Raw genomic sequence first — 13,072 nt, forward strand, 5'->3', positions numbered from 1 at the left:
TGTAAACATTTCAAGTCAAGTCTTGTTAGCTACTGCTCAAATTTCATTTCTGGACAACAACAAGAAAAAACAAACAGCGCGTGTTCTTCTTGATAGTGGTTCTCAAGCTCATTTTATCACAGAACGATTCGCAAAAATTTTAAATTTAAAACGTAAAAATGTTAATATGCCGATAACCGCGTTAAATCAATTAGAAACAAACATTAATCACTCAGTTGAGACAAAAATTCTATCTATGCGTGAAAATTATGAAGCGAATATTTCATTGTTAGTCGTGCCGACTATTACAAATTCGTTGCCATCTCAACAAATTGATTCGAGACAAATCAAAATTCCACCTAATATACCACTAGCTGATCCGACGTTTTACAAATCTTCCGAAATCGACGCTCTTATAGGGGCAGAAATTTTCTTTGACATTTTATGCTTAGGGCAAATGAGAATCGAAAATCAACCAGCTCTTCTTCAAAAAACTAAATTCGGCTGGATTATTGCAGGGAATATAAGTACACTTCCATTCAATCCCACAAAAATTGCATGTAACGTTATTTCTAATCCGTTAAATAAACAAATAGAAAAATTTTGGGAGATTGAAGAAATTCCTGATAGAACATTTATTTCAAGTGAGGAAGCAATGGTAGAAGAGCATTTCTTAAAAAACACAACACGCGATTCAACCGGAAAATATATTGTGAAACAACCCTTTAATGAAAGGATTAACAATCTTGGAGAATCGTACCCTTTGGCTTTAAAACGCCTTTATTCTATTGAGCGAAAATTCAAGAAAGATTCTCTATTTAAGCACAATTACTCGACATTCTTGAGTGATTATTTAAAGTTAGATCATATGTCGGAATTAAAAGAAACCAAGTTCTATAAAAGAGGATATTTTCTTCCCCATCATGCTGTCTTAAAAGAAGACAGTGCAACTACAAAATTACGTGTCGTTTTCGACGGTTCTGCAAAAACAAGTACACACATATCGTTGAATGATACTCTAATGATTGGTCCCACTATTCAAAATGACATTTTTACAATTTTAACTCGATTTCGCATTCACAATTATGTACTATTGGCTGACATTGAAAAAATGTATCGTCAGGTACTAATACATGAAGATGATAGATCCTTCCAAAAAATTCTCTGGCGCGAAAACTCAAATGAACCTGTAAAAATTTACTCTTTAAACACAGTAACTTACGGAACAGCTTCTGCTCCTTTTTTAGCCATTCGTACGTTACAAAAAATTGCAGAGGATAATGTTGACAAATATCCTCTGGCAGCTCAAGTTGTTAAAGACGATTTTTGTGTAGATAATTTAATGACAGGTAGGGATACATTTTCAAATGCTCTTACACTCAGAGATGAAATAATTGAGATATTAGAGCTAGGCGGTTTCAAATTACGTCAATGGTCCTCAAATGATCCTAACTTAATTGCGTCATTACCTAATAAGGTAAAGGACGTAGATTTGTTTAATGACCCATCAACATCGATTAAAACTCTAGGAATTCAATGGAATGCACAAAAAGATATATTGCTATATAATAGTCGTCATTCAGATGCCCAAACACGTGTTACAAAACGTAGTATTCTTTCACAAATTGCTCAAGTTTTTGATCCTATCGGACTTTTAGGTCCAATTGTCGTTGTACCAAAATAAATCATGCAAAAATTGTGGCAAGAAAAACTTGATTGGGATGAGTCTGTTCCTCAAACAATCTACACTCAATGGATTAATTACAAAAATCAATTGTCATTATTGAATCGTGTATCTTTCGAACGACAAGTAGTAATAAAAGATTTCGTAAATGTCCAATTGCATGGTTTCTGCGATGCAAGCGAAGCTGCTTATGGGGCATGCATTTATTTCAGATCAACAAACAAAAACAACGATTGCATTTCTCGTTTAGTATGCTCAAAATCCAAGGTAGCTCCTTTAAATTCTAAACTCACGATTCCAAAATTAGAATTATGTGCAGCCCTATTATTAGCAAAATTGTATTATACAGTCAGGTCAATATTGCCTATCACACTGGATGAGACACATTTTTGGTCTGATTCCACCATTACCCTTAATTGGATGAATACCCAACCAAGTGCACTAAAAACCTTTGTTGCTAACAGAGTGTCAGAAATTAGATCAATTACACCATTTTCTCAATGGAAACACGTTTCTACCAAAGAAAATCCCGCAGATTATCTCTCAAGGGGACAAGACTTAATCACATTCACCAAAAATTATACCTGGAAATGCGGCCCCGAATGGTTAATTCAAGACAATTCAAAGTGGCCAATTTTCTCCATACAAAAGGTCCCTCTCATTGAACTTCGAAAAACTACTGTTTTAAAAATTTTAGTGAATGATTCTACATTTCTTTAAAGATTTTCATCTTTCACCAGATTAGTCCGCGTAATTGCACTTTGTGTAAAGTTCGCAAAATTGTGCCTAAAAATGAAGAGCAAGTCCAATCAACTTTCAATCGAAGAATTACAAGATTCTCATAATCGCGTAATTAAAATAGTTCAAAATCAAGGTTTTGCTCGCGAAGTTCATGATTTACAAAATTCGAATGAAGTAAAGGAAACAAGTTCCTTGAAAACATTAAACCCTCTTTTGGATGATAATAAAATATTGCGCGTTGGAGGTAGAATTGACAATTCTACTCTAACCTTTGATCAAAAACACCCGATTCTTCTACCAAAAAATCACCACGTGACTAATTTGATAATTCAGCATTATCACAAAATTTCATTGCATGCTGGGATTCAAAACACACTTTATCAAGTCAGAACGCGTTATTGGGTATTAGACGGAAAAAACACAGTTAAGCGAACAATCAATTCGTGCGTAAAATGTTTTCGATTTAAAAAAATAAACACGCAACAGGTAATGGGTAATTTGCCTAAGAATCGATTGGTTCAATCAAGACCATTTTTGAATACAGGTGTTGACTATTGCGGCCCCTTTTTTATAAAAGAAAAGAAAAACCGAAACCGAAATAAGGTTAAGGTCTATGTAGCAGCATTCGTATGCTTTGCTACGAAGGCAATTCACTTGGAAGTTGTAAGCGAATTAACTACTGATGCTTTTTTAAGTAGTTTAAAAAGATTTTTTGCAAGAAGAGGTAAAAGTCTAAATATTTACTCTGACAACGGGACAAATTTCGTAGGTGCAAACAAAGAATTGCAGCAATGCACGCATTAATCGAAACTGAAGGTGAAAAGATCTCCTCAAAACTAGTAAATCAAGGCATAAAATGGCATTTTATTCCTCCTCGATCACCGCACTTTGGCGGTTTATGGGAATCAGCTGTCAAGTCGTTTAAAAGACACTTCTTTCGCACAGTAGGAAACACACTAATGACCTTCGAAGATTTTAACACTCATGTTATTGAAATAGAAGCTATTTTAAACTCGCGCCCTTTGACACCAATGTCTACAGATCCTAATGATCTTATTGCGTTAACTCCAGGTCATTTTTTAATCAGTGATTCATTAACAAGTTTCCCTGACGTAAATTTTTCTGAAGTTCCTACCAATCGCCTTTCAAGATGGCATAAAGAATATCTCAACGAATTAAATACCCGGAAAAAATGGAATAAAAAGGGTTCAGAAGAATTTACTGTTGGTGCAATGGTATTAGTTAAGGAAGATAATTTACCTCCACTTCAGTGGAGTATAGGACGAATTGTAGAAGTTCATCCAGGCAACGATGATATTGTAAGAGTAGTTAGCATTAAAACAATAACAGGAATTTATAAACGTTCAATCAAAAAGATTGTACTACTTCCTATTGAAAATTGAAATTTTATTAATTGATCGCAAGCGACTCAATGGCGGGCGGTATGTTACGTTGTAAAAACTTAGTAAAATATATTTAAAAGCAAAAAAAATTGGTATTTCCAAAAATATGTATTTGCCATTTTTTTTCTTGACTAAAGTAAGCGGATTATAGCTGTATAAACTTTCTAATTTTAAAATCTTAATCCCAGCAATACTCTGTAACGACACGTTCGAAAAGTTGCCCATCATAAAAAAGGGACAACTCAATCATAAAAATAGACCCTTGCAAAATTTTATGTACCAAGACTCCGATTTTCAAGATAACCATCGCTTAACCATTTGCCACCACCACTTTTCTGTCTCCTCCAATTTCAATAGAATTTGAAAACCAATCAAATGACTTAATTTCCTGACACTCCCTAATTTTTCCCTTTCCTAAAAATTTCCTTAAATTCAACACTCCAAACTGCAATAGAAATTAAGAGATAAAACAGATTCAAATGAAACGTCTTGTTCAATACTCCGTCGCGAACTAAAATTAATGTCACGGTTTTCTTACACTACCAATTTATGTAAATGATAGTGAATAAATGAAAAGTATTAAAATTACAAGTTTACTATTCCAGAGTTATTTCCACGTCATCCTATCAATTTTTAATAATTAGTTGCACAAAATTAATTTGGCGTGCAACAGAAGTGATATAAAAAGTAACGCTTCAACAAAAGTTGTTGATTAGTCAAATTGTAATTTAACATTATTTTTAATTATATTTATTATTATTATTATTTAATATAATACTTTCAATAATATTTGTAAATGTAAGATTTAAGTAGAAGCAATACAGGGTTTAAGGTTCAATTAGTACTTAAAAAGGAGTTGTCAGAGTTTAATAGTAATTACGCAGGAGGAAAAGGAGCACCAAGGGTTTCTTAGGTGCAGATTAGGTTTAAAATATACTTACTAGTAGGTCTCAAAGTTCGACTCGGGGGAATAGTTTTTTATATTAACCAATATTAAAAATGAACAAAAATTTATTATTTAAAAAATTGGTTTACAATATTTTTGAAAGAAATTTTATTTTATTGTTTAGTATATTAAACGTGAAACAATAAACATCACGCGCATTATGTTTGCTAGTTAAGTAAATTATACCTATTGTTTTTAAATGATATATTGGACGAAATAGAAAAATATTGTATGTGAAATTTTAATTTTTTTAACGACAAAACTGAGGTCATTAATACACTTAGAGAAAAAGTTTATTTTACTGAACCAAACTGTTTAATTAACCTATTTTATTGGTTGCTATCGAACAATTTTTTTTATTTAAATAAAAATTTAGTTTATTTTAATAAATACGTAAAATTTGTTCGCCCGTTTTGGACCTCCAAAAACGCCATTGTTTAAATCTTAGCGGCCATTTCATAATAAGAAAGTTTGTTCAATATATTTTTTGGTATATTTTGAGATATATAATAAAGCACTAAATACGAAAATTTAATAGTTTTTAATATACTCTCTGAAAAAATTCCCCAATTTGACCTTTTGTTTTTATACGACATGGTGGCCTTACCCCTTAAATACAATTTGTTCGGTATAACACACGAATTTGTTTCATAAAAAAACAAATAATTTTAGTAAGTTATTAGAAATATATCCTTCCATAGTTTGATAATGTTGATAATGTATATGATCTTGGGAAGGTAAGATTTGAATAAAAAATTCAAAAGTGTGTCGTTAAAAGAGCGACGTTTCGTTGGCTAGGGTTTGCCAACCTCATCAGGCTAAAATTTTATTAAATACATAGGTTACACATCAGTATTTCTTTGGAAAGGTCTAAAAGCACTATTTCTATAAATTAACAATAATGATATACCTAAATTTCGTTAGAACATCGAACACATGCTAACACGTCAAAGATTAAAATTCTGTCAAAATATAATAAAAAATCACTCCACACTTATAAAAATAAAATTTAAAGTAGAGAGAAGACATTCTCACACAGCGATTCACTGTCAACTGAAAAGAAATTTAATTATCTTACAAAGTCGAACCAGGAAACACGTGAGAGAAGTCAATGAACCAAAACATAAACACATTCTTAAATGAGGTACAAGTTATATTGATTTTATTATTTTCTCTATGGACACGAGTCCATACGTCTAAGTAAAGGAAAGAATGTTTTGTTTAAGGTGAAAATATCTTCCTTTCTGTTGATAGTGGAATGATTTGTTTTTATATGGATCATTTCAGATATTCGTCTTTTTTTAAAATTAGGTTCATTATCCAATATTTTTGTATTTTCCCAATCAAAATCATGATTAAAATTTAAACGATGTCGATAGACCACAGAATTGTCATTTACTTTTTTATGTTCGTTGATGCGAGTTTGTAGTGATCGCTTTGTCTCTCCTATATAAGTTGCTGGGCAGTCTTTACAATCAAACTTATATACGACATTCGTTTTATCCCATTTTTTAGTTGTATCTTTTCCCAATTTTATAATAGAATTAGAGTTTTTGTTAACGATGGGAATAGAGGTACAATTAAATTCCCTAAGAACATTTGACAACTTAAAGAAATATTTTTCATTAAAGGGCAAAGCAACCTTGGGGATTTGACTATATATACTAACTCTATTTTGATCGTTATTATTCTCATTCGAATATTTTAATTTGTTCATTCTAATACCAATATGTTTTTCAATAAAATCTAAAGGATAACTATTGTTTTTAAGAATTTTTCTAATTTTCTTCAAGTTGTCAAAATGGAATTTTTTATTGGATAATGAAATGGCTCTATCAACTAAGTTGTACACAATATTCTTTTTTTGTTGAATTGGATGATCTGAAAAATAATTAATTAGTCTGTCGGAAGAAGTAGGTTTTTGATACCAGTCAGTGATTATATGATTATTTTCTCTAATGAGTGTCAAGTCAAGAAAGTTAATGGAATTGTTCTTTTCTATTTCCATAGTAAATTGTAACTTCTGGTTATAAGAATTAAAAGTGTCAATTACAAGATCGACGTGTTCTCTTCTTACAGCCAAAATTGTATCATCCACATATCTGAAGTAGAATAGTGGAACACAATTATATTTTTCTTTTAATATTTCAAGACAATCACTTTCCAGATCATCCATAACAAGGTCGGAAACAAAGGCCGAGATTGGTGAGCCCATAGGCGTTCCGTAAATCTGCCTATAAAATTTTCCGTCGAGTGAGAAATACGTGTTATTGAATACCTCTATTCCCATCGTTAACAAAAACTCTAATTCTATTATAAAATTGGGAAAAGATACAACTAAAAAATGGGATAAAACGAATGTCGTATATAAGTTTGATTGTAAAGACTGCCCAGCAACTTATATAGGAGAGACAAAGCGATCACTACAAACTCGCATCAACGAACATAAAAAAGTAAATGACAATTCTGTGGTCTATCGACATCGTTTAAATTTTAATCATGATTTTGATTGGGAAAATACAAAAATATTGGATAATGAACCTAATTTTAAAAAAAGACGAATATCTGAAATGATCCATATAAAAACAAATCATTCCACTATCATCAGAAAGGAAGATATTTTCACCTTAAACAAAACATTCTGTCCTTTACTTAGACGTATGGACTCGTGTCCATAGAGAAAATAATAAAATCAATATAACTTGTACCTCATTTAAGAATGTGTTTATGTTTTGGTTCATTGACTTCTCTCACGTGTTTCCTGGTTCGACTTTGTAAGATAATTAAATTTCTTTTCAGTTGACAGTGAATCGCTGTGTGAGAATGTCTTCTCTCTACTTTAAATTTTATTTTTATAAGTGTGGAGTGATTTTTTATTATATTTTGACAGAATTTTAATCTTTGACGTGTTAGCATGTGTTCGATGTTCTAACGAAATTTAGGTATATCATTATTGTTAATTTATAGAAATAGTGCTTTTAGACCTTTCCAAAGAAATACTGATGTGTAACCTATGTATTTAATAAAATTTTAGCCTGATGAGGTTGGCAAACCCTAGCCAACGAAACGTCGCTCTTTTAACGACACACTTTTGAATTTTTTATTCAAATCTTACCTTCCCAAGATCATATACATTATCAACATTAACAAATAATTTTATTTGAGTCAACCAAAAATATTTATTTGTCTCAAAAAGTACATATCTGAGTTTAAAAATGACAGTTTCACTTGTCTGCAGTCCGCGTACGCGTCAAATTTATTAGGTAAATAAAAAATATATAAGTCGCTTAAATAAATGCATAAGTACTAGCGCTGCTACTGTTATTTGTATATTATTTTAAGTCATTATACTTCTATGTTATTTAATATTATACTATTTTAATTTGCAGATATATCTATGGATTTGAGAAATGAAATTGCAAATAGAGGGGAAAATAGACGAGAAGTGAGAAACATCCAACAAAATATTAATTACGATGCAGATTCTGAAGATGATGATGACGATGAAGATAATGAAAATAATAATATAGATGTAAATGAATATGATGATGAAAGTGAAGACGAAGATGAACCTGAAGCTGAAGATCAAAATGTTTATGATGATGGGGAAGAAGTGGAAGACGAAGAATATCTAGAAGCGGAAGATGAAGATGAAGATTTGGCAAATGAAGAAGTAGAAAGAGGAATAGTTATTGAAGAAGAAGAAGATGAAATATTACAAGAAGTAGAACAACGACAACAAGATCAACAACAGCAGCAAGAACAAGTAAATAATGATAACGACGATGATGATGATGTGCATGATGATAATAATGATGACGAATATGATATTGACTTGCAGACAGATGAGGAAGTGGAAAGAGATAATCGTCCAGAAAGAACGTTATTCCAAGGTCTTAGAATCGTTGGAATGAGAGCACCTTTAAGACACAAAGAAAATATAAGAGCCATTGATCATTGTCTTATTGCTTTAGCTCAATCAATTAAAAATCGTAATACTTATGAAAGCCTTTTAAATCATTTAAAATGGATAAAAGATTCATTTCAATTTATTAATATTCCAACATCAAAAAAATCACTATGGAAAATGTTAGGTAGAAATAAATCGAATCTAATTTATCGTTTGTACTGTGCGGCTTGTCACGATAAAATAGGTCCTGAACTGGATAGAACAAATGTAGCAACATTTATACAAGTAAAATTGTATTCACAGTTGCGCGATATTTTAAGAATACCCAACATAGCAGATAAGTTACAATACAAACAGAGCAGAGTAAAACGGGACATGCATGCTATAGAAGATGTTTTTGATGGTACAGGATATGTTGATTTAAGTAGACGTGGAAAATTTTTGCATAATAACTAAAATTTAACCTTAACATTATGGACAGATGGAATGAAATTAACAAAGTCATCTCGAGCAACTACATATCCAATTGTATTTCAAATAAACGAGTTGTCTCCACATGCTCGAAAGAAAAATCTATTATTAGGTGGGATATGGATTGCAAATGAAGAACCTTTAATGAGAAATATTCTGAAACCTATCGTTTTAGAACTAGCTACTTTATACGACCAAGGAAACGCTTGGACACCCAATGGACAAAATGAATTAGTAAGCAAAGTTATTGTATCCATTTTTACAACTGATTCGGTCGCAAGACCGAAAGTTTTGCGAATGAAGCAATACAATGGAAAATATGGCTGTACATTGTGCTATGCTCCTGGTGTAAGAGTGGAAAGAAAAATGGTTTATCCCGCCGTACGCTACCCTTTAAGAACTCACGAAGAAATCATGTCAGATTCTGAGATAGCTTTCACTTCAGGAGTGCCATATAGAGGTGTTAAAGGCTTTTCAAGCCTTTTATTTCTACCTCTATTTGATTTGGCGCGAAATGTACCTGTTGATAGCTGCCATGCGGTATTTCTTGGAGTGGCAAAAGAAATGCAGAGTAATTTTATGGAAGATTCAGGTAAAGGGTATTATATTGGATCACCTGCATGTTTAAGTACTATTAATTCACGGCTTTTAAAAATTAAGCCTCCCACTCGAATCTCACGTCTACCTCGTGATATAAAAACTTATAAAATGTGGAAGGCTTCAGAATGGCGAAATTGGCTACTGTTCTATGCTCTCCCTTGTCTTCATGGACTTCTTGACAAACTGTACTTTGATCATTTAACAAAATTGTGTACAGCTATGTTCATTTTACATAACTCATCAATTTTGCCAGGGGAACTTAATCTAGCAAGACGTCTATTAAATCAATTTGTTAGGCAATATAAAACTCTATATGATATTGAAAACATGAAATTCAACGTACATCTATTACTCCATTGCGTTGATTCTGTTGAAAGATGGGGCCCGTTGTGGGTCTATTCGGCTTTCCCTTTTGAAGCTTTTAATAAAAAAATTTTAGATTCCGTTACGAGTCTTAACGAACGAGGTGATCAAATAATAACCAGATTTTTCATTAGAAAATTTTTGAATGCTATAGATGACGCGCCCATTGCAAATGAAACTCGTGAAGAAATTGGACGCCTTTTACAGATTCAGGTTCATCAAGTACCAGAAGGGATGATAGAAGGTCGTTATTTTGTCGGTGTTGGGAAGGCAGTTGTTAGAAGACCAACAGAAGAGTATATAGTATATGTATGTATATAGTATATATGTATATAGTATATGGTAGATATGGATTTCTGTTAATAGAAACTATATTGTCATATACCCGCAATAATATAGTCATATCAGGTGTTTTAGGCAAAAAATAAATAACTTGAGAGAAGCATTTCATTCCCGACACATTAGATATGTGAGTATCACAGAATCGAGAAGATTTTTTCCATTTGAAGCTGTTTTTTCTCCAGCAATAATAATAAAGTTGAATAACAATCTCCTTTCAACTCCGCTATGCAATATTTGGGAAACAGATTAGAGTGTATTATACGCGGTGAGCAACAAACACTAATATAATAATGTACAAATGTACAATTTCAAATGCTTAATTCTCAGTTTTCTGGCATGTCCCAATACGAAAATGAAAATTAAAAATCTATATAAATATTATTTTCAAGCATTTAAATACAAATTTACACTTGAATAATAATTTCAAATATTTGTACTGTATAAAGATTTAAATAATTGTTACATTACTTTATATTTTATTTAAAAAATATTATCTTGAATTTTTTCCCTTGAAATCATTCTCAGTTTCCTGGCATCGTAAAAAACTTTAAAATTGTTAAGAATTTTCATTCCGATTAATTCACCATTTTTCATAGTGATTAGTAAAGGTTAACTAAAGATGATAACACATGCATTATACCTAATTTGCAGTTCAGTTAACTAAAATTGTGTCCTTTGTGATCGAAATTGCCATTTGGTCAGACAAATTCTCAGTTTCCTGGCAGGCATTTTTAAAAAATATATTTTGTGCAACCAATGCTGGAAAAGAGCTACTTTCCTTTGACAACACGTACGAAAGAAGATTTTCCGACCACGTGCGAATTGCTGCCCTCGCTTCGCTCGAAGTAGCAAACTTCGCACTTGTCGGAAAACAGCTTCTTTCCGTACTTGTTGCAAAATGTACTATTATGATTCTATACTTTTGTTGCTCTAGGTGTCGTAGAACCTTATTCCCTGTTTCCTGGTTTTCAGTTTCCTTGCACTCTTTGACAGAATACACATGTGCTTATGTTCAAAATAGGGTAAAGCCAACAATTTTCAATCCTTTCAAAAATTTTTTTTTAAATAATCTTCATTATCTTTGTAAAAGGTTGGTGAAAACTAATATTTAATTTTTACTCTGCATAAATATTTATATTGTTATAAACAAATGAAAAAAGTCTGATCCAATATGGCAACCGAATTTTTTTAATATTGTCGCATTTGATTAAAATGTTTTTTCATACACTTTTGGGGTCACTAAATCCAAAATTTAATTTAATGTCATTAAAATCTGATGTCGAAAAGAACTCTCGAATAAAAGTTCTTAAATTAATCTGCCTACTTTTGAGAAAATTCGTCAGCCATTTTGGATCCGCCATTTTTAATTTTCGTGTAAATTGCATGCAATTTTTGAAAATTCGTCAGCCATATTGGATCCGCTATTTTGAAATTTGGAAATCTGACATCAGATTCGTAATCAACGACCTCGAAAACCCCTGAGTAACAAAATTTATCGAAATCTATACATTATTTTGTGAGTTAATGTTAATTATTTTTTCACAACCTGGGTCTCGAGGTTACTCTCTAAATTATTTATAAATAACTGAAAAAACTTGCAATTTGTAATTTTTTGACTGGACACTTTTAGGTTTTTAAAGACCTCGACGTAAAAAAATGTGCTAAAATTTAATATAGTTAATTTAGTTTGTTTTGAAAAATGGTCTTGGGTGTAAAAAAGCCAACGACAAAAATCCATTGAATATTATGTGAAATTCATTTGTTTTCTACTTCAACTAACCCTCTTATTTTATAAAACTTCTTGTGTTTATTTAATAAAATTAATTAAGCACGACGAAAAAGTAGTTCAAAGTGCATTAAGAAAATAGACAACTAATTAACGGTTGTAACCAAATTTGGTATTTGTGATATAAAACATGAAGAGGAATTTTAGAAAAGGTACGAAAAATTGGCAGTATGAATCGAAAACAGGTAAATTTAACATAATATTCAATTTTCCTTGCTAAAAACTCTTTACAATTGATAAAAATATTTGAAAAAGAAGATTATTTATCATATACCTAAAGGAAAACTATAAAAATTCGAAAATTAATAACATATTTTGCTAAAGTCGCGAGGTGGCTTTTTCACCCCAACAGGTGGTACAAAAAAGCCACTTGCAGTGCTTCCTTAAAACTCTTATATTTCAGTCCTTTCATGGGATAAAAATTATTTCCGTCAAGAATTTTTAAGCTTAGTTACTATAGTAACTAAACTTTCAATACAAATTTGGAAATTTGAGAAAAAATTTTAAATACAGATTTTATAGCATCAAATGTAAAAATATGGCTTTTTTACCCCACTCTACCCTACCTTCGTAAATACAAACATAATCTTGTTTGAACTATAAAAATTGCGAAATCTGCCTATAACCTGTGCATTTTTACCTTTAAAATTGTTCATAAAACTGATAAATATTTTCTATTTTTCAATCATAATTTTTCATAATTAAAAATTTTCTAATATCTTTTATAAATAAAAAGCAAAAAAAATTTGCATAATTTAGATCAGTCAAACGAAATTTCTTATAAAAAGCGTATAAAAAAACAAAATTAATTTGTTAATACATTTTTTTTAATTTTCTAATATTCAAA

The 13,072-nt window shown here is 31.1% G+C and overlaps 1 protein-coding gene across 1 annotated transcript; it reads left to right on the top strand.

Annotated features, from left to right (window-relative positions):
• Positions 1 to 3,195: 3,195 nt before the first annotated feature.
• LOC122508729 lies at positions 3,196 to 3,807 on the top strand. Its single transcript, XM_043622249.1, has one exon. It carries the CDS (start codon positions 3,196 to 3,198, stop codon positions 3,805 to 3,807), a length of 612 nt encoding a protein of 203 aa, XP_043478184.1.
• The last annotated feature ends 9,265 nt before the right edge of the window (positions 3,808 to 13,072 follow it).

The sequence above is a fragment of the Leptopilina heterotoma genome, unplaced genomic scaffold (genome assembly GCF_015476425.1).
Source record: "Leptopilina heterotoma isolate Lh14 unplaced genomic scaffold, ASM1547642v1 Lhet_559, whole genome shotgun sequence".
NCBI lineage: Eukaryota > Metazoa > Arthropoda > Insecta > Hymenoptera > Figitidae > Leptopilina > Leptopilina heterotoma.